We start from the raw sequence: 27,498 nt of genomic DNA, 5'->3' as shown, positions 1-27,498 counted from the left end.
TTCGTACATGAAATTATTGGGCATCTCATCAAAATAAAGCTACTCACGAAAAATTAGCTTGATAGTAATCACTTGCAAAAATGGGCGATGTATCCCGGACTATTAATAATAACTAAATATTCACATTATATCCTAAATTTTATGCATTTGATGCAGTATCCTAGCAAATTTTAAACGCTTAATAAAAACATGGCAAAAATATTCGCGAAACGTCACTTTGACAGTTCAAACAATATTTACAAATTTTGAACGGTGCTCTAAATTCAAAAACAAATATTTTTCATTTATCACAATATTGTTTTTATTAACATACTAATAATTATTTTATACGTAACATTTTCTTAATTTTATGTACATACTGTCGTTTAAAATCTTAATTCATAAATTCGATTAATTCGATTTATAATTGGACCTTCCTTTTATGTGACTATAATATTTAATAATTAATCAATGTAAAAAGTAAAAGGTGCTAAAAATAATAATTTTATTAATTAAATGTAACAACTAACGAGTGTGTAAACATTATTTTATGTTTTTGACTTAGTTTAAAAATAACGTCGTGATTTTATGATTATGTGTGCAAAATTAATAACAAAAAAATAACAATTTAATTAGATGTGATAAAGCTATTCTAGAATATTAATATTCGATTGAACGTGAAAATAAAATAAATTGTGATAATTCGTAAATTATTAGGTAAAATGCACATTTCTTTTCGTTAATTTATTTAGAGAAATGTTAAACGTACTCTACACCAAGTTAATAGTTATTTATTAACAAAAGAAAATTATAACAATAATTTTAACAGTTATGAGAATCACACTTTTTAGTTTTTTCTAACACGATGCGACTAAGAAAAGCATCGTTCAGCGCCATCTTGCGACGTCGTAATTTTTTTTTTAATTCAAACTAATTAATAATCAAAGCCGTAAAATAAAATAAATTTGTTATTGAAATGCAAAACGGATTTCTGATTAAATCGTATTTTTCAAGACCCACAACTGACTTCACAAAAAACTTTGAATATTTTGGTTCGATAACTCATAACTTTAATTTAGGTGAACCGATTTTGAGAATTATTTTTTATTCGAAAGCTGATGCCTGTCCTGTACCATTTATTTGGTCTAGGTCTGACTATTATAAGTTGTTTTAGTTTTTTTATTAATTTAAAACAGAACACAATTAAATTATTGATGTTTCCTGTTGCATCACATTACACAAATGCATTTTTCACAAATTATTACACATTCATTTGATGTTTTAAATCGTTTAATAATTTAAAAACAATCATTTTTTACACAACGCTGTACTCATAAGATGCATAAGTTCTGTGTACAATAGACAATTCCGACTGGTCGGTTTGCATATTTCTCTATGGTCTACTGACACGCCATAGAGCGCTCCTCTGCCGGGATCTAGAATAAAAGAAATATTATTTAATTTTATATGGTAAATATTATTAAAGGGGTTTGGGTACTTTTGTATGGGCTAGTGGCGTCGTGATGACTTTTCGCGGTCAGTGATGAAACTTGTCAGAAAAATCTTATAATAAATCATCTAGATTCTAGGTCAATGAATATAAAAAAAATATCTCTGTTCCTAATACGTTTCGAGATTTGTGTCCATAATAACTTTTGTTCACAATATATTGCTCTTTTAAATTATCCAAGTTTCATCACGACGCCAACTTTACCCAAACCCCTTTATATGGTACATATAATTTTATATGGTATTATTGGTCTTAACTCTTACCACAAAACAATTTAAACACAGTCTAACTTTAAACCAGGGATCTGTCACATTAATAGTTGTCTATATGAAATACGACAAAACCAGATTAAAGAGAACCCGCGCTTAAAGTTAAACCCTGTCTAAAGATTTTGTGGTAAGACAGATAGTTTTTTAATTATTATTGAAATAACGGAATGTCGAAAAAGCCTAAACATTTAATTAATTAATTTTTCATTCTGTTTTATTTTTATCAGTTTTATATTTAAAGTAATGCATTATTTTTAATTCTGATTAAGTATTTTTTGTTATTAACAAAAAATCAAATCGACAGAATTTATATCGTCACAAAATAATTATTTTTCCACATTTTTTGACATTTTTTGCTTATTTTTTGGTATTTTTTTCCCCACTTTTCCCCTTCCTCCAACTTACCAGCAGAATCCACGCTCACTATCCTTAACCACAGTACAGACATAAGCGTACGGCAAGTCTCCACGAGGCTTCGTACCGCGGGCTGTGTTGGTTGTGTCGCGGTTAACCAGCGCTCTTGGAGGGTCAGGAGGAGAGAGCAGTCTGAAATATTTAGTTAATATTAATCTCAAATTTGTATAAAACTAGCGAACCTTATGTTTAAATACCAAACGAAATGTTACACAAGGCGCTGTATGTGATAAATGATTTTCCCGGTTTTCCCGCTTTTCATTTGAAATGTTTCCTGAATTTTTTTTGCTACAAACCTCACAAAGCCAAAGACCTTTCCAACGAATGCAAAACCGTGGAAATCGGTTCATGCGTTCTGGAGTTATAGCGTCAGGAAGGAAAACCCGACTTATTTTTATATAGTAAAAGAAGATATGCGTTTAAATTGAAATATTAACAAAATAATAATAAAAAGCACCAAACTTACAGGTGTTAAAAAGAAAAAAGTTAAAAATCTTCTTTAGGCGCGTTGAAAGTAAAATTTCAAGGTTGCGACAATCTTGACAAAGAAGTTTCACTTCTGACGAGCACACGGCACACACGCTCTTTTTTTATTTTTGTGTAGGAACAAAAAAAGAGCGTATGCGCCGAGCACACGTGTCAGAAGTGAAACTTCTTTAGCAATTATATGATACCAAAACGTCGCCTTATTCCATAACGTGGCGGTATTGCCATGACGCGATTTTTTTACTCTCAACGCGCCTAAAGAAGTTTTATCAGTAGATAAACATTTAGAAATGTCAATTGATAAATTATAAAATATACTTACTATTACAAATCTCCAATAATTCTATACTTCGTGCCGTGATGGGCGTTTTGATATCGGCCAAGGGTGATCCGCGATGTGGTACTGAATAGAACATGAAGCCGAGGCTGTTCTGGTAGAGAGATGACCTTCTAGATGGTTCTATGTGTTCTGGAATATAATATAAAATATAAATAAACTAGATTTCCGACCGCGGCTTCGTCCGCGTTTTCAAAGGAAAACCAGCATAGTTCCCGTTCCCGTGGGATTTCCGGGATAAAACTTATCCTATGTGTTAATCCAAGTTACCCTCTATATGTGTGCTAAATTTCATTGTAATCGGTTCAGTAGTATTTGCGTGAAAGTGTAACAAACACACACACATCCTCACAAACTTTCGCATTTATAATATTAGTAGGATAACATTTTTGTAAGTACTGTATGAATATATGTGAATAGATAAATTATAGGTAGTCTGTAAAAGGGTTTTGTCGTTAAATCAGATATGTAAAAAGGTAAAAAAGTGTTATTCAGAATGAAATAAATAAAAATTGATCAGCTTAATTTCAGATACGTTAAAAAAACTGAATTTAGATTATAGCATAAATTGAATTATTTTTCATAAAAAATCAAATAAAAAAAAATTTTCAAAAAAATTCTTCTCTATTAATACGAGGCTAAAAATTAGATATTTCTATGTAGGTAATTCCTTCTAGAACAGTGAAACAGCTAGACTGTATTTGGATGATATTTGACAATAATGATAGATTAGCTGGATTAGAACTTTTGATCGTTTTTAATTTATATCCATACTAAATATTATAAATGCGAAAGTAACTCTGTCTGTCTGTCTGTTACTCAATCACCCCTTAACTACTGAACCAATTTGCATGAAATTTGGTATAGAGATATTTTGATACCCGAGAAAGGACATAGGCTACTTTTTAGCCCGGGACATAGGATAGGTTTTATCCCGGAAATCCCACGGGAACGGGAACTATGCGGGTTTTTCTTTGACTGCACGGGCGAAGCCGCGGGTGGAAAGCTAGTTTTTAATAAGTAATTTTACTTCCATAAGAAAATAATTACCAATTAAATATCAGGGATTCTCTCTAATAATTATTAATTTAATTATATGTATAAAAAAACATACTTTACCTTCATTAAAATCCATTTCATCATTATTTTTAACAAGTCGTTCATTCTTCGTACATTTATCATTATCACAATTAATATTTATCATTTCATTATTTAAATCTTCATTCATTTCATTTTCCGTTCTATCATTATCTTCATTTATTTCATTTTCTTTGGTTATTTTCATATATGCATCATATGCTGAAATGAAAAAGAACCAAAATATTAATTTTAGAGTAGGAACAAAAAAAGAGCGTGTGTGCCGAGCACACGTGTCAGAAGTGAAACTTCTTTGGCAAGATTTAAAGATATATCAAAATCGTCGTACTCCATGACGTGATGGTATTGCCATGACGCGATTTTTTACTCTCAACGCGCCTAAAGAAGTTTCACTTCAATAAAACACAAAGGGGTTTGAAACTTTTTGTATGGACGCTGGCATATCGACCCGCCGCCATTTTGATTTTTTTTCAAAATCGCGGCGCACGATTAAAGTGGTATACGTATGGATAGAGAACACATAGACGAACAAAAACTTACTTACATTTTTATGTAATGTAATCTGTGAATGTAATGTATGTTTTTAAGTAATGAATGTACCTACTTTCTTCCAATAAACTGTTAATAATAATAATCTACCTGGGAGTGATTATTTGGAGATAATATTATGCATATAGACACGTAATAAGTCAATTTTTAGTGTTTGTCGTTGTTTACCTCCAAATATCTCGGTAATGTGACGCTTTAGGGTACTATGTTATTAGAAAGAAAACAAAGAAAGAAAACATTTATTCCAACACACACAACACACATATAAAATAGCATTGTAAATTTTAAATAATATGTAATAGAAGACATAAATATATGTGTGGTTGCATGCGCTAAAAAAGGAAGCCACTCAGGATACCTGAGGCATAATACCTCAGCACTGATTTTCAGTGACCCCTTATGACATCCAGAATGTCAGCTGCTTTAAGTACTGCATAATAATAATAAATAAGGACAAAGTGATAAAGAAATATAATTCGTGGAGTACACAAATAAGATACCATAATGCTAATACCATATTATGAATACGCTTCTTTATGACCTAATTTTTCAAAAAATAATTTACTATATGCAACTTTACAGAAATACGTCGAATCACGCGTGTTAGGGATAAGAAAAATATGGCGCGTAACGAAAAATGTCACGCGTAACGAAAAAATGTTACACTAAATTTTTGACGTGACAACGTCTTATAATTCGATAAAGCCGGCTGCACGCACGAAAAAACATGACTCATGCGGCGTTACCTCGCTCTGACTCATCTGAGGCGTTCCATGTAAGGCTTGAAGTGCGAGCGAGAGCGCGGAACGAGCGACAAAGAAGCACAATCGGACGTTGTCACGTTCAACTATCGTCAGTAAACCGACTTTACAGACAACCAATTTTTTTCCAACCCCGATAAAGAAGTTTCACTCGTTTTATTTGTTTCACTTCAAAAACATTAAATAATTATATTTTATGTTTGAATGTTGGAAGAAGAATGTAACAGCGACCAAACAGATTTGAAAATATTTACCAAAAAAGATAACCTTTCAAGTTTATCTCTGCATCTGTTTGTTTCCTGTCAATTACCTTTAAATGACTGAACCGATTTTGATGAAATGCATTTACCAAAATCTAAAAAGTGACTTGTATTTTCATGAATTCATGGCAAAATTTTTACTTTTTTAAATAAAACATTTTTGAAGTGAAACTTCTTTATCGGGGTTGGAAAAAAATTTATTGTAACATTTTTCCGTTACGCGCCATCTTTTTCTTATCCCTACCACGCGTGATTCGACGTATTTCTGTAAAGTTGCATATAGTAAATTATTTTTTGAAAAAAAAGGTCATAAAGAAGTTTCACTTCTTACGTGTGTACACTACTACACGCACACATTTTTTTTTAACATTTTTTTACCTTCACAGTATATTTGTTTAATAAATAAACCTCCTTTGGAATGTCCGACCCAAATAATGGGTTTCTCACCTACTCCGAGATCTAAAAGTTGTGACGTCATTTGTTCAGCCCTTTCGTGTAGTCGTAACCTGAAATTAAACAAATAATCTATAGTGGAGCCAATTTAATAAGCAACATTTGACGTCTATCAATTTTATCTTCATAGGGTGGTAACCTGCATAAAAACATCGATTAAAGTGAATTAATCGATACGGACTTGAAACATTTGTCAATCGAACTTGAAACACATGTCAATAATTTATGATAATTTTTATTCCCAAGTAATCAATGCATTCGATTCTAGATGTCAGATTTCGATTTTTAGAGTAACGTCTCTGGTATTTAAAAAGAAAAAAGGTTTATTGACACAAAATTGTAGCGACGTCAGTTCTTTAAATCAGAAATTGTTTATTATGTTTAGAATGGTTTATCAGTAAAATCAAATCCTAAAATTACTTATATCGGTCATTATTATAATAAATATGTAATCGTAATTGAAAAAAGTTAAGCAAATGTGCAGTTCTAACAAAACGAAATATCATGTTATTCTATGTCGTCGTTACTAGGTTACGTTCTTGAATTTTGTTGAACTGTCAAATGTTGCCTATTAAAATGGCTCTACTATATATCTATATCTATACTTAGTATCTATATATATAAAAGAAAGTCTGTATGTTCCAACACTTATAACTCGAGTTCTGCTGAACCAATTTTCATGGTTTTAGATTCGTTGGATTTGTCTCCGTCCAAAAAAGAAGAATAAATCATAAAAACAACAAAAACTAGACGAATAAATATTTTCCCAAAATTTTGATTTTCGTACATCATTAGTTGTCAATCCTGTCAAATACGGAAAATAATGTTTGACATTCATGCGTTCAAAAATGTATTATGTGTAAAATAATAAAAAATTAAAAAGGGTAAATACATATTGTTTGTATTTATTTTAAAATCAATTATTAAAAAGTGCAATAAAAGCAGATACATAAAAATTCCTCAAATGTTTGTGTTTACGCGTGTTTTCAGAAATTAATAAGGTATTTTTGGTGGGGAAACTAACCAAGAAGTTTAGTTCGATTAAATAATAAAAAAATTCTATAAAAATGTAAAAATTCTGACAATTATTTGTTGCGATTTCGTCGACTGCGTCAACAATATTGCTATCAAATTGCTATAAACAAGCTAAATTGCGTTTTGAAGATTACATCCATTTATGCGATGCAATTAGCACAGAAGAAGGTGCAGAAAATGTTGGTCTATTGATTATTTTACCGGCGACATACACAGGTAGCCCAAGTGAATATGCGCAAGATGCAATGACATAATAATATGTTCGTCATTATGGGCGGCCAGATTTATTCATTACATTTTTATGTAATCCGAAATGGATGGAAATTATTCAACTGCTGCTTCCCGGACAACATTAATGGAACACATCTTTGGGATTATTCAATGATGGATGTATTCAATCGAATGACAACAATCTGGCTTGCAGCATGCACACATTTTAATTTGGTTAGTCGAAAGGATTCGGGCAGATAAAATATATGAGTGTGCGGGGATTGCTAATCCTGAAACCGATCTAGACCGACATAACGTTGTTATCACGAATATGATTCATGGACCGTGTGACACCATCAACCACCAATCACCATGCATGGTTGACAGTGAGTGTACCAAAAGGTATCCACGAAAATTGATGGCAGAGACCATCACAGGCAACGATGGTTACCCACTGTATCAGCGTCGATCGCCCAATGATAATGGTAAAATTATTATCACAACTAAAGTGAAACGAAACGATGGCGTGGTCGATAACAGTTAAAGAATGAAAAGAGTTAATCCATGCTGCACAAATTATTAAAATTCAGTCATTTTTCTCTGAGACGTGTTTGAAGTAATAAAATAAAATACTATTACATATCAATCCATATAAATATTTATTTTGTATCATTGTATTACGTTCATCAAAGCCTAAATTAGTTCAGCTAAAAGGTAACACAACATTCATTGACAGGGCGGTACAAAGTTCGCCGGGACAGCTAGTAATTTAAAAAAGAAAGTCTGTATGTTCCAACACTTATAACTCGAGATCTGCTGTACCAATTTTCATGGTTTTGGATTTGTTGGATTTGTCACCGCCCAGAATAGCAGAATAAATCATAAAAACAACAAAAACTAGACGAATAAATATTTTCCCAAAATTTTTATTTTCGTACATGTCAATCATTAGTTGTCAATCCTGTCAAATACGGAAAATAATGTTTGACATTCATGCGTTCAAAAATGTATTATATGTGTAAAATAATTAAAAAGTAATAAAGTAAATTTTTAGAAAAAAAAACAAAAACCGACTTCAAGACTATAATTACCTATATGTACAAATTTAAACTGAAAAGTAGAAAATAATATTAAATGATAATAATGATATTAATTTTTTATTTTAATTACTTTAAAGATTAAACGAAAAGGTTTCCTTATTTTTGAAGTCGGTGCCAACCAAAACAAAAATATCCTTAATAAAAAAATAACCTAATAAAGTGCCCGCGTTCGGGACTCGGGTCGGTAGAGAGGCGGTTCTAAAAAGTATTATACCAAGGTACCATAAGTTTTAGTGTCGTTTATAAGTACATTTATTTGACGACGCGGTTGGCGCAGTTGTAAAGTAACTGCCTACTGAGCCGACGGTCCCGGGTTCGATCCCCGGTCAGGGCAAATATTTGTGTGATGAACTCAAATATTTGTTCTTGGGTCTGGGTGTTATTATCTATATATGTATTTATTAAATATTATATTTATCGTCGCCTAGTACCCACAACACAAGCCTTAATTGAGCTTACTGTGGGACTAGGTCGATTTGTGTAATAATGTCCTATAATATTTATTTATTATTTATTTATTTATTTATTTGCGAATCGTCGCATGTAGTTCATAATTAAGGCCTTATAATCGTTTAAAAGCAATTTGATTTCCAAAAATATCTTTAAAAGTGGTACCGACCGGACATGTCGGGTTTATCACGGCTAATAATGCCACTTATTTGAATTTTATAAATGGCAAAATTATCGTTTACTTTCACCGTCCGCTATTTTAAAAAAGCACCTATGTGAAGTTGGCAACTAACTTTTTATTTGTACTAGATTTGTACCAGAACGTACCGCTTTTTATTTCGTTTGTACCCCAAAGAGGTGGGAGGAAACGTAGGGTCGTAGTTATATAGTTCGCTGCTAACTGAATAAAAATGAGTGTTTCTCAATTCTATTCGATTGTACTAGGTTTGTACTACAAAAGTAGTACAATCGATTGTAGTAAGATTTGTGACTGTTTAGCTCTATATAGTATAAGCACTATCCCTGCGTCTCATTAATAACTTGATATTATATGTAATTTTTTTTTTTTTTTTATTATCAGAAACAAAATAGGTTTACAGATATATTAGTGTACAGTTGTGAATTAAAAAACCACTGAGGTTTATAGTAATGTTCGTATAAAATAATTTAAACAAAACAATTTCGGTTTAACTGTAGAATACATAAATTGAGTCTAAAGATTGCACAAAAATAACAGTTTTTTTTATAGATACTTATAACTATAACATCAACTACAGTTTGTCTAGATAATATTGCTTAAGTTTACGTTTTATGTTTATTTTGGTAATACAATTTCTTAAATTGATATCCAACCCATTCAAGATATCTGGTAACAAGAACGCGGTACGTCGTTGGCCATACATGTTTTTTGTGAATGGTTTAATTAATTTATTAAGAGTAGTGTTCCGTGTATGGTAAGAGTGTGAATTTAATGTTTGATATTTTGTGTTGAAGAAGTTTTCTTTGAGCAACTGAAATTCAAATTTATAATTAATTGGCAGGACACTGCAATGTTTGAAAAGTTTAGGTATGTCATTTTTTAATTTTATTTTTATTTGCGGCGACACAATTTTTTTGAGAATTCGAACTTGTATGTTCAGAATCCTTTGCATATATATGTTTTATAAGTCCTACCATAGCTACTTAGGCCGTATGATATTATCACAGACTAATAATAATATACTACGTATACAAATATTATAGAATCAGCAACAGTCTTGTTTTATATGGTAATCTGTTTTTAATAATATACAAGACTGCCAGAAAAGATCGAAGTTTATTGCACACCTTTCAATGTGCACCGTCAATGTGCATCCTCCAGTTGAATCTGTTATCGATTATTACACCTAAGTAATCCAAGGGTAGTTGTGATTTTTTAAAATTTATCCATAAATTCAGTCATGGTATACTTTTTTTTTAAAACGCTCTACTACAAAAAAGTCGAGCATAAAAGCGGCACGGCTATAAGTACCATCCTTATTTCGATAGATGTCGTGGTAATATAAAAAAATTTAAAATGGTTGTAAAGACAGATCAATAGATGCCGTTAGCTTCACTTTACATCCCGCTATCGAAATTTATTTGTATTTTCATAAAATATGTCTTACTTGTAAGATCACGCGACAACATCTAAGCCCGTAAAACATTATTTTTGGTGGTCCTAGGCCTTTGCCTCGGACTCAAACTCAAACTCAAACATTTATTTATTCAATTAGACTACTTTTAGTAGCACTTTCGAATCGTCATTACATAAGTATTTTTAACATTTACCACCGATTCGGAAAGCAGTATCTATGGAGAAGAACCGGCAAGAAACTCCATAGTTGCTCTTTTAAAATCATATTGTCAATATTACATAATCTGTAACTTAAATCTAACTACATAATATATCATAATATGCCAAAGAACTGTCTGTGGTTCTTACGCGACAACCCTCCATGGATTTTCATCTTCCATATATTCCTTAATGCTATAATAGGCTCTCTGAACTAATATATTTTTTACATAAGTTTTAAATTTAGCACTACCAAACTCTTTAATATTATGAGGAATTCTATTGTAAAAGCGTATACCTTGACCCATAAATGAATTTTTAACTTTAGCTAATCGGAAAAATGGCATTTCAATTCTATTTCTGTTCCTTGTGCCATAACAGTGTCTATCTCCTACTCTTGTGTGTACGTCGGCATTTTTGTGTACATGCAAAATATTATTAAATATATACTGTGATGGTACAGTAAGGATACCAGTATTCTTAAAGAGATCTCTTAGTGAGTCCCGAGCACGTAAATTATATATAGAGCGAATGGCTCTTTTCTGTAAGATAAATATAGTTTCTATATCTGCTGCCCTGCCCCATAGTAGAATTCCATAGGACATAATACTATGAAAGTAGCTGAAATAAACCAATCTAGCTGTATCTTCATCGGTGAGATGCCTTACCTTTCGGACTGCATATGCTGCTGAACTGAGCTTACCTGCAGCGGTGTTGACATGGGCTCCCCACTGTAGTTTCTCGTCCAATGTTAACCTAAGAAATACAGTCGATTCTGTAGGGTGTAATACCTCCCCGTTCAAGGTAATATTTCTGCTCAACTTTTTAACGTTAGGTAGTAAAAATTCAACACAAGTTGTTTTTTTGGCATTTAATAATAAATTATTAGCAGTCAACCAGTCGGATATGTGTAAAAGAGTACTGTTCACTTCGTCAACATTTGGGTCATGCCTATCCACATTGAATATTAATGAGGTATCATCTGCAAACAGAACTATTTCACACCTATCCTGTAAATAATAAGGTAGATCATTGATATATACCAAGAACAAGAAGGGTCCTAAAATAGATCCTTGTGGAACACCAATGTTAATTGACGCACCGCTAGAACGTTCTCCATTAACTACTACAGTTTGTATCCTATCATGCAGGTATGAGGCTATGAGGTTCTGAGCTTGTCCTTTAATCCCATAGTGATTAAGTTTACGCAATAATGTACAATGTTCAACGCAGTTAAATGCCTTGGAGAGGTCACAAAATATCCCCAAAGCATTTTTTGAGTTTTCCCATGCCTTATATATATGTGTTAGTAGTGCAACTCCAGCATCTGTGGTTGAGCGCCCCTTTGTGAAACCAAACTGTTTGGTGTGCAGCAAATTATTAGAAGCAAAGTGACTAGTCAATTGGTTTAATATTAACTTTTCGAATACCTTACTTAATGTTGGTAAAATCGAGATAGGTCTATAGTTGTTACAGTCTTCTTGATCGCCTTTCTTAAATAGAGGTATAACTTTACTAAGCTTTAGTAAATTAGGAAATGACCGGAATTTAATCAGATAACGTCACTTATGTTATTTATCTATTGTTTTATTTATTTAAATTTATAATCTTTATTGCATACAAAACATAAATACAAATTTCACAATTCACACACACAGACAGGACATTTGATGCAAAGGGCGGCTTTATTGCTTCAAGCAATTTCTTCCAAGCAACCCGAGCAACCAATGTATTGAAAAAAAAAGAGAAAATTAAGGCAGATTATGTACACAATAGAAATAAAAAAAAGACATCACATTATAAAATAAAAGACAACAACAAAATTATAACTAAAAAACTTCTAAAAAAACAAAAGAAATAAATCAAAAGGGCAAAAACAAATGAAAATAAGCAGTAAAAAAAACAAGCAAGAAAAAAGAGATGACAATAATTAATAATAAAAATAATTACAGGTTTGCAAATAGTGACACTTAACCATATTTTTAAAAGAGTGAAGCGTTTGTGCTTTCCTAATGCTAAAGTCCGGTCGCGGAGCAGAAAGAATTTCGTACAATGACCTCTTTACCTACTGACAGTGGTCACAAACATTTTTGAATGAAGTGCAGTTTACATGAAATATTTAGAGGAGAAAATGTTTTTTACTAATTTATTAAATAAATGTCCTTTATTCATTTACAATACTTATTACATAGTTAGTTACATTTTAACTTTTTCAATAACAACGATATATTATATAAAAAAAGTGTGCGTGTACACACATAAGAAGTGAAACTTCTTTATGACCTTATTTTTCAAAAAATAATTTACTATGTACAATATTACAGAAATACGTTAGTCTAACACGCGATTTCGACTTAGGCGGAGTTTGATTGGACATAAAGAGTTTGAGGTTTAGGGCCTCGTTCACCATCTCCAAGTAAAGCGTTGATTAGTTACTCGGTAATTAACGTTAATCGGCAAGTAAAGGTTACGAGTATCTTTTGTCAATTTCACAATCGAAAAATAAGCTCTGAGTAACAACTTACTGGTTAAATGAGTAACGGAACAAATCGTACGTCACATTCGTTCAATATTACGTCAGTGTCACTCGTCAAACGTAATTGCACTATTGCAGCTGTCATTTATTATTTGTTAATTGTTGTGGATTGTCTGTAGGGTTGGAAATACGCGTGTGATTTTAATTTGTTAAGTTATTATATTAAGTACTTACCTATTTAATTATCATGAATAAAGTTAAAAGAGATAGAAGTGCAAACTTTTTATTTATTTATTTATCATTTACATATTTTCTTTACATGAGAGAGATATTTTAGTCTCTCTTGTACAAAAATACCACTTCTTAAGTAGGATCCAGTAGCGAGATACCTCAATGTTAATAGTAGGCTTGTTTTTGTTGGAACTGCTTGATTTCTAAAAGAAAGATTTTTTATAAGTTGGGTAACTACTACACCTACTTCAAACAACAGGTAACACATTTATGTAGCTACTTTGAATATTATAGGAGGGAGGGATTAATATGATTTGATAGGTTATCAGTCTATAAGTAAAATCACTTCAATAATTAAAAAATACTACTCACCTTTGCGATGTAGGCATTATTTTATGTTTTATAAAGTTATGCACTTGGTTAACTGCATATTTCGATAGACGAAATCTAGCGAAAAAATCAGTTTCATCCAGGTCCGTAAAATAATCTACACGGAATTTAAATACACGAATCCTTGCAATTCTTTGTGTCGAAGAATATTCTAATTCATCCAACTGATGATCAATTAAATCAAATAAATCCATTTTTATTCGTTTATTAAAAAAAATCGTTGGTGATATTCAAGAAATGACAACAGAAAATACTTAATCGTCGAGTAAAACACGCTAATTGGCAGAAGACGTGGCAAGTAAGTTACGGGTCAGTTAATCTTATAATTAGTGCTACTCGGACGTCGTGAAACTCGCACTTGAAGTTACGGGTCACTTTAACTGGCGATTAGCCTACTCGACACTTTAATTGAGGGTGGTGAAACAGGCCCTTATTCTTATAAATTTTGAATTCAAAAAATCATAATTGAACACAAGACACCAATCAAGCAAACACAAACCTTACGCTCTCAGGTTAAAGGTTTACAATCCCTAAGGACGGCGGTCATTGCACCTGTGCGAGCAAGACACATTATTTTTACAAGGGAGTGACAGTGACAGGTAGTAACAGGTTAATGTACGAAATTCTTCCTGCTCCGCGACCGGACCAGCGTTCCCAACCGTACGATAATTATCGTACAAACACGATAATTTGATGCCTACGTACGATGTACGATAGCATGTTATTATCGTACGCTGATTTTACGATAATTTCTATCAGGCCAAATTCGAGAATTTATATTATTTCACCCATACAAATATGACATTTTGACGTGTTTCATATCGAACTTTCATGGGAACAGTGAAATTTTGTCAGATTGAATTTTAAACTTGGCGCGTTTATTGAACATAAAGTGGAAATGGAATCGGTTCAGCTGTAGTCTGTACCACGCGTAAAACCAAAGAGTATAATGAATATGTAAAACGTTTGGGTTTCAGTGTCCCATTGATTTGACAGCGGTAGTTAAACAAAGATTAACTATAGAGAACTTGCATACTTATCAATATTACAATTTATATGATTTATTTATTTATAATTGACTTTATTCTAAAAAGTACGATAATTTCGAACCAAAAACGCCTAATGTACGATAATTTTACGCCCCTGGTACGATAATCAGCTCACTTCAGGTTGCTAACACTGGACCGGACTTTAGTAGGTAAGTCATTCCAGAGTTGAACGGCTTTTACGGTGAAAGAGGCGTTGTAGAAATTAGTATGGTGCACTGGAATACTTAGCATTAGGTTATCATTAGATCGTAGGTTCAAACTCCTGGCAGATAAAAATTCAAAATTATCTTTTAAGTAGCACGGGATACGGGGATCAAATAGGCTGGAGTAAAGGAGAGAGAGGACACGAGCGTTACGACGAAGGCGTAAGGGTAACCACTGAAGCTGCTTCCGGAAGGCTGTGACATGATCAAATTTCCTTAGTTCTTATTCCTATCAGCACAATTTTGATCAGACTATCACGAAACTTAATTCGGATTTAAATAATATTCAATGTTGGTATAACAATAAATCTTTAGAAAATGTAAATTCATGATCGTTGGTTCCAAAAAACAGTTCAATTGTTTATCACAGTTAAAACCTAAAGTTTGTATAGATAGCTGACCTCTGGAATGTGTCAATTTGCTTTTATCGTATTAAAGTTTTATACAAAACTAGCTTTCCACCCGCAGCTTCGCCCGCGCAGTCAAAGAAAAACCCGCATAGTTCCCGTTCCCGTGGGATTTCCGGGATAAAACGTATCCTATTTTCCAGGGTAAAAAGTAGCCTATGTCCTTTCTCGGGAATCAAAATATCTCTATACCAAATTTCATGCAAATTGGTTCAGTAGTTAAGGCGTGATTGAGTAACAGACAGACAGACCGAGTTACTTTCGCATTTATAATACATATTAATAAAGTATGGATTCGTAATTTTTTAAGTGTAGATATGCGCATTCGTCTATGTGAGTCTCTAGTCTTGTCCAAATTAAACTATGCTCTGGCAGTATATGGTCCTTATTTGCTTCAAAAAACACAACGTCTCTTTCAGAGAGTGCATAATGCTTGTACAGCGAGTGTTCCAAAAGGTATCCACGAAAATTGACGGCAAAGACCATCACAGGCAACGATGGTTACCCACTGTATCATCGTCGTTCGCCCGATGATAGTGGTAGAAGTAGAACTATCATAATTAAAGTGAAAGGAAACGACTTGTGGTCGACACCAGTTAAAGAACGAAAAGAGTTAATTCGAGTGCATCCCAGGCTGCAAAACGTAGTTTAATTCAATAGGTATTTTTTCTCTGACACGTGTAGGTATGAAGTATTTAAGTAATTATTTTTTATTCTATTTCTATATGTGTTATTCATCGAAATAAAAAGCCATTATACCTATATCTATATTTATTTTCTATAATTGTATTCCGTTCATCATAGCCTAATAGTTCCAAGCCCAAAGGTAACACGACATTCATTGACTGGTCGGTACAAAGTTCGCCGGGCCAGCTAGGAATAAAATAAAATAACATTTATTTGCCAATATTATCAAACAAAAGCGAATACATTCTTGAATTCAAGTGTTTTTAGTACGAAGGACGCGGGTTCGAATCCCGCCTCTGGCCTCATGATCTAAATTCATCTTTTTTTGAAACTTTTCAAATTATTAAGGGGTATCTAGGAGTATTTTTGTGTGCTCAGAGACTTATTTTAAAGATGCAAAAAAATTATAGGGTTGATAAAGCAAGTAAAACATTAACGGCCTTACTAATAAAAAGTTAAACAATGGATAAATTTCTACCATTTCCTACCATAGCTGTGTCCTGCTCTTGCTCACATGAAACGTCAATCATAAAAACAAGACAGGTTATTGCAATAACTAATCCATTGCAAAGCGAATGGGTAACATTTTATTAGTAAGACCGTAAATAGTCTACTATTAATTTTTTTATCATTACGTCGTTTACAAAGCTTACATGTAAGTTTCATCGCGACGCGAAAGCGGTCTATAGATTTAGAAGTTCAAATTTGGACAATTGATCGTTCCAGCATTATAATTTTGTGCATTTTCATTTAAAAAAGTTTAACAAAAAATGTCTCAGGAGCGGAAAATTACAACATTAACAACGTATTTCGTGGCACTAATCTTCGCTCAGTACAAAACTCTGCCACACGTAAGCAGAGTTTGGCGTCAGACAATATCGACTGGCCGGTTGGCTTAGTTGGTAGTGACCCTGCCTTCCAAGCCGGAGGTCGTGGATTCGATTCCCACCTGGGGCAAATATTTGTGTGATGAATATAATTTATGTTTGCTCTGTGTCTGGGTGTTGATTATCTATATATAAGTATTTATTTAAAATTATATATGTTTATAATATGTTTATCAGCCATCTGGTTTCCATAACACAAGCGAAAGCTTAGTATGGGATCGGATCGTGCCGTGTGTGAAAATTGTCCTGAAATATAAAAAAAAATGAGTCTAGTTGTATTTGGTACAAAATTAAGCCTCACCTCTTTATTTCCTTAATCCACAGCGGCCTCCACAAATACGGGTCGCTCGTATAATTAATAGAAATTATCCTAGCCCCAGGATAGTCCACTTTTATCCAATCTCGGGGCCAACAGGTCGAATAGCACTTGTCACACACACACCCACACCCCACTTCACACACACTAACACATTGACAGTCACTTGTATCACTTCCTATAACATCTTCATTGCTGCTCTTGAAGAGATCTCTTACAAAATCCGCTTGAGATTCATAATTCCCGACTATTTCAACTTGGTCGAGAAGCGTATTATTATAAAATTTCTCTGTTATAAACATGTTTTCATTTGGCAGTATCCGCTTCATGTCTTCATAGAATTCGTTCACGTTATCAAGGTCGATGTCTTTTAGCATATTTTTCAGTTCGTTCTTTAGTTTTGCTTCGTCCAGTTTTGTGTATTGTCTTTTTTTGTTTTCTTTGTCTTGTTTGTGTGTGTCTGCGTGATTTGGTTTCTCGTCATTGTCAGAGTGTCGTCTGAGCGGTTGTTTTTGTGGTGCATCTTTGTATTTTGATCTCCACTCGCCTTGCTTCCATGTGTTACCGAGAGATCCTGTAAAATTGGTTAAGTTTTATTTTGATTACAATTGATAGTTTTTTTTTTGTCTGGCTATACACCTCTGCTAAACTAATACGATAACGTTAGGACCAACAAGACCGAAGCAATGCGAGTGAAACTGCGGGGCACAGCTAGTCACTACATAGTACATAGTATAAAACAAAGTCGCTTTCTCTGTCCCTATGTCCCTTTGTATGCTTAAATCTTTAAAACTACGCAACGGATTTTGATCCGGTTTTTTTAATAGATACCTAGAGTGATTCAAGAAGAAGGTTTTAGTATATAATTTACTAGGTTTTAGACAAAGCGGGCGAAGCCGCGGGCGGTAAGCTAGTTAATTATATTACTCGGAAATAATGTAGCTTGCATTAGTGGATAATATGTACTGAAAATATATTTTATACTTTTTTTTAATTTCGTCATACAGTCTATCAGTTATATTGTTAAGATTACGAAGTTCAGATTTAGAACAAATTTTACATTAAACTAGCTTTGTCCTGCGATTTCGTCCCACATCGGATATGATAATATAGCCTTTTACTACAGTCTTATAGTACACTAGCTTACCGCCCGCGGCTTCGCCCGCTTTGACTAAAACTTAATAAATTATATACTAAAACCTTTCTCTTGAATCACTTTATCTATTAAAAAAAACCGCATCAAAATCCGTTGCGTAGTTTCAAAGATTTAAGCGTACAAAAGGACATAGGGACATAGGGACAGAGAAGGCGACTTTGTTTTATATACTATGTAGTGATGATGTAGTGTTATAAGAATTTTCAAATTGGACGAATAGTTCACGAGATTTGCGCGTTCAAACAAACAAAACTCCGCTTTATAGTATTCGATTTATTTGAAAGTATGTATCGTTATTTCACAATAAAGAACAGACGGGACAAAGTGTAAAGATTACAGAACAATGGATGTTATCAAACATGACGTTGTGTTTCGAAAACAATTATATTTAGACTAGATAAGTGACTTGGCTAACTTGTAGTGGTAGTAAAGAAAATCTATCAGTGAAACAGATGTATGCATAATGCATCTGCCCCTTACTCCACTTGGGGACATGGGACTTCACTGGGCAAAACTTAATTTTGTTGATTTTGAGAAAAGTAGGAATATAGCTGACAAACATAAATATTTAAAGCTAATTATTTAAATATTTATGTTTTACTAGCTGTGCCCTGCGGTTTTACCCGCAGTGCTCCACTCCTGTTGGTCTTAGTTGATAAATGGCCTATTTATAAATTTATAAAGAATAGAAAAAATTCGATCACGAGGCGGGACTCGAACCCGCATCCTTCGCGCCATTCCGGGGCGGATGCCTGACCAACTCAGCGACTCGTGACCCGCCAGAGCCCGCTGAGTTGGTCAGGCATCCGCCCCGGAATGGCGCGAAGGATGCGGGTTCGAGTCCCGCCTCGTGATCGAATTTTTTCTATTCTTTATAAATTTATATTTATAAAGCATTTGAATGCCATAAAACCAAAAATATAAATTCAAATGGCCTATTTTTTCAAATAGGACCAGTAGTTTCTGAGATTATCGCGTTCAAACAAACTCTTCAGCTTTATTATATTAGTATAGATTCAGCATGCCGACAATTTATTGTTCACTAGCGGTCCGCCCCGGCTTCGCCCGTGGTACATATTTCGCAATAAAAGGTATTCAATAAAAAAGGTTCGCAATAAGGCCTGTGCCAAATTTCATCAAAATCGGTTGAGAGGTTTGAGCGGGAAAGCGTAACAGACAGATAGATAGACAGAGTTACTTTCGCATTTATAATATTAGTAGGGATTGTACCAAATAAGCTCAAAAATATTTTTTCTGCTCGTTGTAGCTGCAGCCTGGAGCGAGTTTCTACAATATAGTAATTTTCGCTAATGTTATAAAGAGTAATTATTTTTTTATTGTTAGTACATATTGATTATTGGATAGGCTATGTAAATGCTCGAGAACTACTGGACCGATTTGAAAAATTATTTCAACAGCAGAAACCTACATTTTTCCTGAATTTCATATTTTATTTTGTTGCTATCCCGGTGTTAATTTGTAAACTAACAAGGTATGTGTTTGTATGTAACCGACTCCTTGAGACTCGATTTTAAACGGAACCCACTTTAAACGGACAGACCTGTGGACAGACTTCATTCTCACTTTGGAAGTGTCCAAGCAAGGGTCGGTGACAACAGGGTGTAATCGTTACGTGTGCACAGGCGATTATTCCGTAACTATAACAGATATCAAAAAATCTTAAACTGATATTGAAAGTACTATACCTAATGAGTAAAATGACAATATTAATTTATTAAAAATAAAACGAGAAATATCATCATGATGTTCATTCATGAGATAAACCATAAATTATTGTTTTTTACAGGTTCAACCGATGTCGGGACTCGGGGCGTCCGGCTAGTCAAGAAACAAAAAAAAATCGGCGCCTTACTACATGACGTGATGGTTTTTACCATGACGCGACCTTGAAATTTTATTCTAAATGTGTCTAAAGAAGTTTCACTTCAAAAATTATGATAACACCTTACCATATAACCCATGTACGAAGATCACGTCAATTTCGTGGTTGGCCGGTTGGTGCAAAACTACGCAATCGACCCGCGGCTCCGGATGCAAATGTTCGGAACTTGCTGGCCTTTTGGGGGGTTTCGTGGCTGAAAATATAATGTTAAATGATTGGTATTGACTTAATAAGTGTGGTAATTAATTATTATTAGTATATAGGGTCTATAAAAAATATCAAAAGTTCGACGACATGACGTGTCATCCGCCAACCCACACTTGGCCAGCGTGGTGGATTATGGCCTATACAGTCTTAGGAGGCCTGTGTCCCAGCAGTGGGAACGTATATGGGCTGATGATGATGATGATATATCATATTATAGGGTCTACTAGCTCTTATTTGTAGCTTTGACAGCTTGGATAGGTACCCATGGGGATAAGATACTAAAAATCATACCATAAAATCGTTCTTTCGCGATGTGTAAGAAGAACATGCAAAGACTGTTGCATAATTATAAAAGAAAATAAAATTGACTTAATTCTAATGATTGAAATTGATATTTTTTTGGTTTTATGACATTCAAATGCTTTATAAATATAAATCTGGCGGGTCACGAGTGGCTGAATTGGTCAGGCATCCGCCCCGGAATGGCGCGAAAGGATGCGGGTTCGAGTCCCGCCTCGTGATCGAATTTTTTCTATTCTTTATAAATTTATATTCTAATGATATCAAAGGAATATATATATTTTTAAAGAAGTTCCCTTCAATGTCTCTATTTCACTGAGTACATAATTATGACTTAATTCATTTTATAACATGACGACCCATTCCTGAGAGATTCTTATATGTATTTATAAATTCAGATTTTTGGACAGTTTTCATCCTAATAATTTATAGATGTAAGTAGTTAAGTACAATTAAAACGCAGTAAATAGTAACCATATTTCTAGACCAAGTGTCAGAAAATACTTTTATCATTTGCAATATCTAATATTGTTAGTCCGGGATACATCGCCCATTTTCGCAAGTGATTACTATCAAGCTAATTTTTCGTGAGTAGCTTTATTTTGATGAGATGCCCAATAATTTCATGTACGAAACTCTCGATTGTGGTAGCTTACAGAGGTAACAAGGATAAAAATTTTTGATTTGACGGTTCTCAAATATTTATTACGCAATTTGTAGGACAATATGTCTGTTGAATTATATAAGTATTAAATAAGTGAAAATAAAAAAATCAGCTGGTTAGTAATCATTTATGATGACTTCGTTATCGATACACATTGGAAAGGGGGACTCTTTGATCAAACCATAAATTTTGTAGGACAAATATTTTTTCGAATAATTTAGATAATTGTCTTGAGATTGAACAAAAAAAAAACATTCAGTTAGTAATTAATATTTGAGAACCATCAAATCAAAATATTGTATCCTTGTTTCCTCTGGTAGCTACCACAATCGAGAGTTTTGTACATGAAATTATTGGGCATCTCATCAAAATAAAGCTACTCACAAAAAATTAGCTTGATAGTAATCACTTGCAAAAATGGGCGATGTATCCCGGACTATGTTTGATTTTCGTGTTTTTAATTGACTAAAAAGTAGGTAAGCTTATTTGATTAATGACAAAACGATTGGTGACGTCATTAATGACATTTACACGAATATTGTGTAATGATATCTTTGACATACTTTCTTTAAATGATATAATACTTTTTTATCAATTATATGAAATTATTATCAACTTTGTTTACACAAAAAATAGTCCATTTGATAAGAATTTTGACAAATTGACCATTATCTTGACTGATATGTTTTGGTCGAAAGTTCTGAGTACTTTAATAATTTTATAATGGTATTTTTGTTGTTTGTTAAGAAAAAAAACTACGTGACTGTTTTTACAAATTATTTTATAATTAGGAAACTAGGTAGTTATTTTCCCATTACTTATACGACTATATTTTTTGCATATATCGACGACGTACACATACGATTAGACGTCAAAGTGAGATGGCATGATTTCAGTATCGTAAGCGAAAAAGAAACAGATGTAAAATGAAACTCATTAGCCACATTTGTATGATGTCACATTCAGAGTGCTACATCTTTTTACTTATCATATCATTATTCATATAAATCATACATTTAGCATTTCAGTACATTTGGCGAATTACGAATAGGTACTCTAATAAAATAATTTTGAAACCTACCTAATTAAAAACATTAATATGTTCTAAAAAATATATATTTCTTATTACCTGCTATTGGCGGCAACGGAGTGGTCAAAAGTCTGTGGATGAGAATCGAAGCTGTACTCCAGAACGAAGATATGCACCAGCGTCTGGAAAAGTTACATAGATATAATAAATAGTATTACAAATATAATAAGTACAAATTAAGTAGTACAAATCTATACTAATACTAGCGGCCCGCCCCGGCTTCGCCCGTGGTACATATGAAAAATAGATGTTGGCCGATTCTCAGACTTACCCGATATGCACAGAAAATTTCATGAGAATCGGTCCACCCGTTTTGGAGGAGTATGCAGACTAACATTGTGACACGAGAATTTTATATATAAGATTATAAAGCTGAAGAGTTTGTTTGTTTGAACGCGCTAATCTCGAGAACTACTGGTTCGACTTGAAAAATTCTTTCGGTGTTGAATAGCCCATTTATCGAGGAAGGCTATGTATCATCACGCTAAGACCAACAGAAGCCGAGCCACGCGGGTGAAACCGCGGAGCGACGCTAGTTGGAGATATGTTTTTGTGTTTCATACAAAACGGAACCGCGACGAGTGATTTTGTATTAAAATATCGTCATAACATATAAATTTTATTGTTTTGTATTCTATGGACTCTAGAGCGAAAAAAAAAATTTCTTTTTCGATCATATATAATTTATTTCCCACAAGAACTCATTTCTACAGCAATCATTTAAAATGCTTTACAAAGAAAAATACAGTTTTAATGCTCCAAAAAAACTACTAATCCGGTTGACGGCTGTCGAACGAATGACGAATGTTTATAATAAATGACAAAATAAAACAAACAATTGACATTTAAAATTGAGGGTATGTTTAAAAATTAAAATGTTTAATAATTTGATTTGATTGTCTATACTCTATATGAAAATATAATGTTAAAGAATGCTCTTTTTGACTGGTTTCTATTTTTTTATTCATTTTTTGAGTTTAGTAATCACAAACATAATAAAAAAGAGCGTGTATGCCGAGCACACGTGTCAGAAGTGAAACTTCTTTGGCAAGATTCAAAGATACCAAAATCGTCGCCTTACGCCATGACGTGACGGTTTTACCATGACGACACCTTGAAATATTACTCTCAACGCGCCTAAAGAAGTTTCACTTCAATAAATAAAGAACAATACAACGATAGGTATGCCGAGTTTTATATAGCATACATATAAATACAAATAGTTATATTAGGATTTACAATATAATCACAAATTGCTTCTTCCCTCTACAAATAGCACCAATCAGTTCCAATTTGCGACCAACGATCGAGTTGTGCTAACAAGCCACGATTGGAGACATATGACGTGATTTAAATCGGTTAAAATTTACGATTATCCGACTTATTATAAATACGAAAGTTTGTGAAGAAGAATGGATGTTTGTTACTCTATATATCCAATCTTCTTCTTCTTATATATAAAAATGAATCGCAAAATGGTTGGTAAGCGCATAACTCGAGAACGGCTGAACCGATTTCGATAATTCTTTTTTTATTATATTCCTTGAAGTACGGGGATGGTTTTTATGTAGAGAAAACGTAAATATGTACCACGGGCGAAGCCGGGGCGGACCGCTAGTACATATATAAAAATGAATCGCAAAATGTGTTGGTAAGCGCATAACTCGAGAACGGCTGAACCGATTTCGATAATTCTTTTTTTATTATATTCCTTGAAGTACGACGATGGTTTTTATGTAGAGAAAACGTAAATATGTACCACGGGCGAAGCCGGGGCGGACCGCTAGTTTTAAATAAATACATAGGTATATTTAGATAATTAACACCCAGACAAAAAGCAAACATCACACAAATATTTGCCATGGGTGGGATTTAGGAATCGAACCCACGACCTCTGGTTTGGAAGGCAGGGCCACTACCAACTAAGCCAACCGGTCAGTCAAACATTTGACGATTCATTTTACATGTCTGTGATTCATTTACCTAGGTATATATTTTTACTAGCGGTCCGCCCCGGCTTCGCCCGTAGTACATATTTCGCAATAAAAGGTAGCCTATGTTCTTTCTCAGGGTCACATACATACAAAGCTTTCCTCTTTATAATATTAGTATAGATTACGTAGAATACAATGTACACATGACGAATGTATATTTCATCACGATACGTGCAGTAGAACGCACGAGTGCGTCTTTCCAAACTATACAAGGCCAGTACGCAACGGTGTGAAACTAATCACGTATAGTTTGGAAATAACTTTTTCACAAAGTTCTTCCAATCTATACAACAGCAGTACGCAAGTACTCGCGTATACTTTGTAGTGAAGTAAGTAAGAATAGCGCTCCAAAATATACAGCGCCAGTACGCATGCGGACTAATCGTGTATGTTTCGGAGTAAGCGCGGCGTCTTTCCATTGCTCGCGCTTATATTATTGTATTGCTGTTTTGAAATCTATTATTAAAATGCATGTGTATTGTGTATGTAATGTTGCGTACTGATCGTATATTTTTTGTATCGAGGATGCTTGTGTCTTCGTTCCCGACTATACTGCTCGACTAACAATTGACAATAGTGCTAAAATGTAAGAATCAAGTCCAGAAGAAGACGGTTGCGAGGCGACGGCTATTTTTGTGTAGTTAAAAAAAACACGAACCTAACCTAACCCATAGGTAACCCTGTATATTATATCTGTTACCTATTTATTTTTCTAAGCTCACCTAATAATATTTTTATTCCATATTTTACTGAATCAATCAAGAAGAATAAAAGTAGATAGATATAGCTTTACAAGTCTTTGATTGCCTACGCCTATTTATTATTTCGCTCAAGCGTAAGTGGTGTAGTAGGTATATTTAGTTATATGTATTTTGCGTACTGATCGTGTATAGTTTGGAACGAAGAAGCAAGCATCCGCGTTACAAAGTATACACGATCAGTACGCAAACTTCGTGTATATTTTGTAATAACAAACTTAAAAACAGTATTACAAAGTATACACGAGCAGTTTCCTATGGTTGCGTTCTGGCTATGTATAGTTTGTAAATACGCCGCACGAGTAGTTAGAAGTCAGTATAGCAAGAATTGGAAGGTCAAATTTCGAATTTAGAACCATCCTAGCTTATAAATTAAAGAAAAACTGTCCTGTGTCAGGGGGCGTCCATAAATTACGTGTGTGTATGTGTGTGTAACAAATATACATCCTTCCACCCATCCTCGTCGTTGTCGTTAAGATAATACCTAAGTATTTAAGTACCTAAAAGGATTAAATACCTGAAACTCCATAATTTATACTACCTACCTATAGTTTTCTAAAACACCCATTATTCGAAAATCTTTTAACCCGTTTAAGAACTAATGTGATTAAATTTTACGTCATCAAGCTAAAACCATAAAGTTTATCATCATTAAATACGAAAGAAATAGAAATCAAGCTTTTGTATAACATCCATACTAATATTATAAATGCGAAAGTCTCTGTCTGTCTGTCTGTTACTCAATCACGCCTTAACTACTGAACTAATTTGCTTGAAATTTGGTATAGAGATATTTTGATACTCGAGAAAGGACATAGGATAGGTTTTATCCCGGAAATCCTACGGGTACGGGTTTTTATTTGAAAACGCGGGCGAAGCCGCGGGCGGAAAGCTACTTTTATTATAAATCTATACTAATACTAGCTGCTCCGCGCGGTTTCACCCCCGTGGCTCCACTCCTGTTGGTCTTAGCGTGATCATATATAGCCTATAGCCTTCCTCGATAAATGGGCTATCTAACACTGAAAGAATTTTTCACATCGGACCAGCAGTTCCCGAGATTAGCGCGTTCAAACAAACAAACAAACAAACAATCAAACAAACAAACTCTTCAGCTTTATAATATTAGTATAGATTATAAAGCTGAAGAGTTTGTTCGAACGCGCTAATCTCAGGAACTACTGGTCCGATTTGAAAAATTCTTTTGGTGTTGGATAGCCCATTTATCGAGGAAGGCTATAAGCTATATATCATCACGCTAAGACCAACAGGAGCGGAGCCACGCGGGTGAAACCGAGGAGCGCAGCTAGTCTTGGATAATTTCTTTATACGCCTTATGTAAGGAATAGGTATAGGGTTTCTAACCTTGGCATAGACCGTAAATATTCAATGATATTGTGTAACTTGATTGGATTAAATTGCATTATCTATCGTAATGGGATTGATTACGTCACGCGCTAAAAATACCACAGACTATAAATGTTTTAAATCTTTATCTGTGATGGTGTTACAGGCGTAGGTTTAGCGTCATAATTCAATATGTTATTCTATTTTTATGGTGGAAAAAATTAGTACAGCAGTTGGAAGTGTATAAATTGAATAAAAATGTTATTTTAAATTATTAATAAAACATAGTTTCAGTGTCTTATAGCACAGAAAATTGCTCAAACATACATTTTAGAGTTACAATATAATAAAAAATAGGTTTTTTCTGTGGTTTTTTCGTAGCCCTCGGCCTCGGTGTGCGAGTACGACTCGCACTTCGCTGGTTTTTATTAGACATGCGCAAAACAGTACGTCAAATAGTAATGCAACATCACGCATCTCTTCCACGGAAGTGATATTACTCCGTAACATCACACATTACCCGATCGATTATTAATGAAATGATGACCGAGTAATGTTTAAGGTGATACCTATGTGAAGTATTACAGATCATATTGAAAAATAGCAATAATAACTGCAATACTTATTAGTTTTACATATCATAAAATTACAATTTAAGTAAATATTTAAAAAATGTAGTTGATTTTCCTTCATACTTGGCCACGTACTT

The 27,498-nt window shown here is 33.6% G+C and overlaps 1 protein-coding gene across 1 annotated transcript in view; it reads right to left on the bottom strand.

Annotated features, from left to right (window-relative positions):
- Window positions 1-930: 930 nt before the first annotated feature.
- LOC149896088 (uncharacterized) overlaps window positions 931-27,498 on the bottom strand; it is a 50,164-nt gene continuing 23,596 nt past the window's right edge. Inside the window, exons 3-10 of the mRNA XM_090118428.1 lie at window positions 22,730-22,812; window positions 20,497-20,622; window positions 17,356-17,944; window positions 6,042-6,169; window positions 4,115-4,294; window positions 2,981-3,127; window positions 2,164-2,304; window positions 931-1,415 (exon numbers count right to left, since the gene is read on the bottom strand). Of these exons, the coding sequence (XP_089974554.1) occupies window positions 1,288-1,415; window positions 2,164-2,304; window positions 2,981-3,127; window positions 4,115-4,294; window positions 6,042-6,169; window positions 17,356-17,944; window positions 20,497-20,622; window positions 22,730-22,812 (1,522 nt within the window). The 3' untranslated portion in view covers window positions 931-1,287. The remainder of the gene's footprint in view (window positions 1,416-2,163; window positions 2,305-2,980; window positions 3,128-4,114; window positions 4,295-6,041; window positions 6,170-17,355; window positions 17,945-20,496; window positions 20,623-22,729; window positions 22,813-27,498) is intronic.

Source organism: Colias eurytheme, chromosome 29 (genome assembly GCF_061535395.1).
Source record: "Colias eurytheme isolate Ceu_HAF_F1 chromosome 29, ilColEury1 Martin Lab GWU primary, whole genome shotgun sequence".
In the NCBI taxonomy this organism is placed as follows: Eukaryota; Metazoa; Arthropoda; class Insecta; order Lepidoptera; family Pieridae; genus Colias; species Colias eurytheme.
This window is presented reverse-complemented; position numbering and strand designations above follow the sequence as displayed.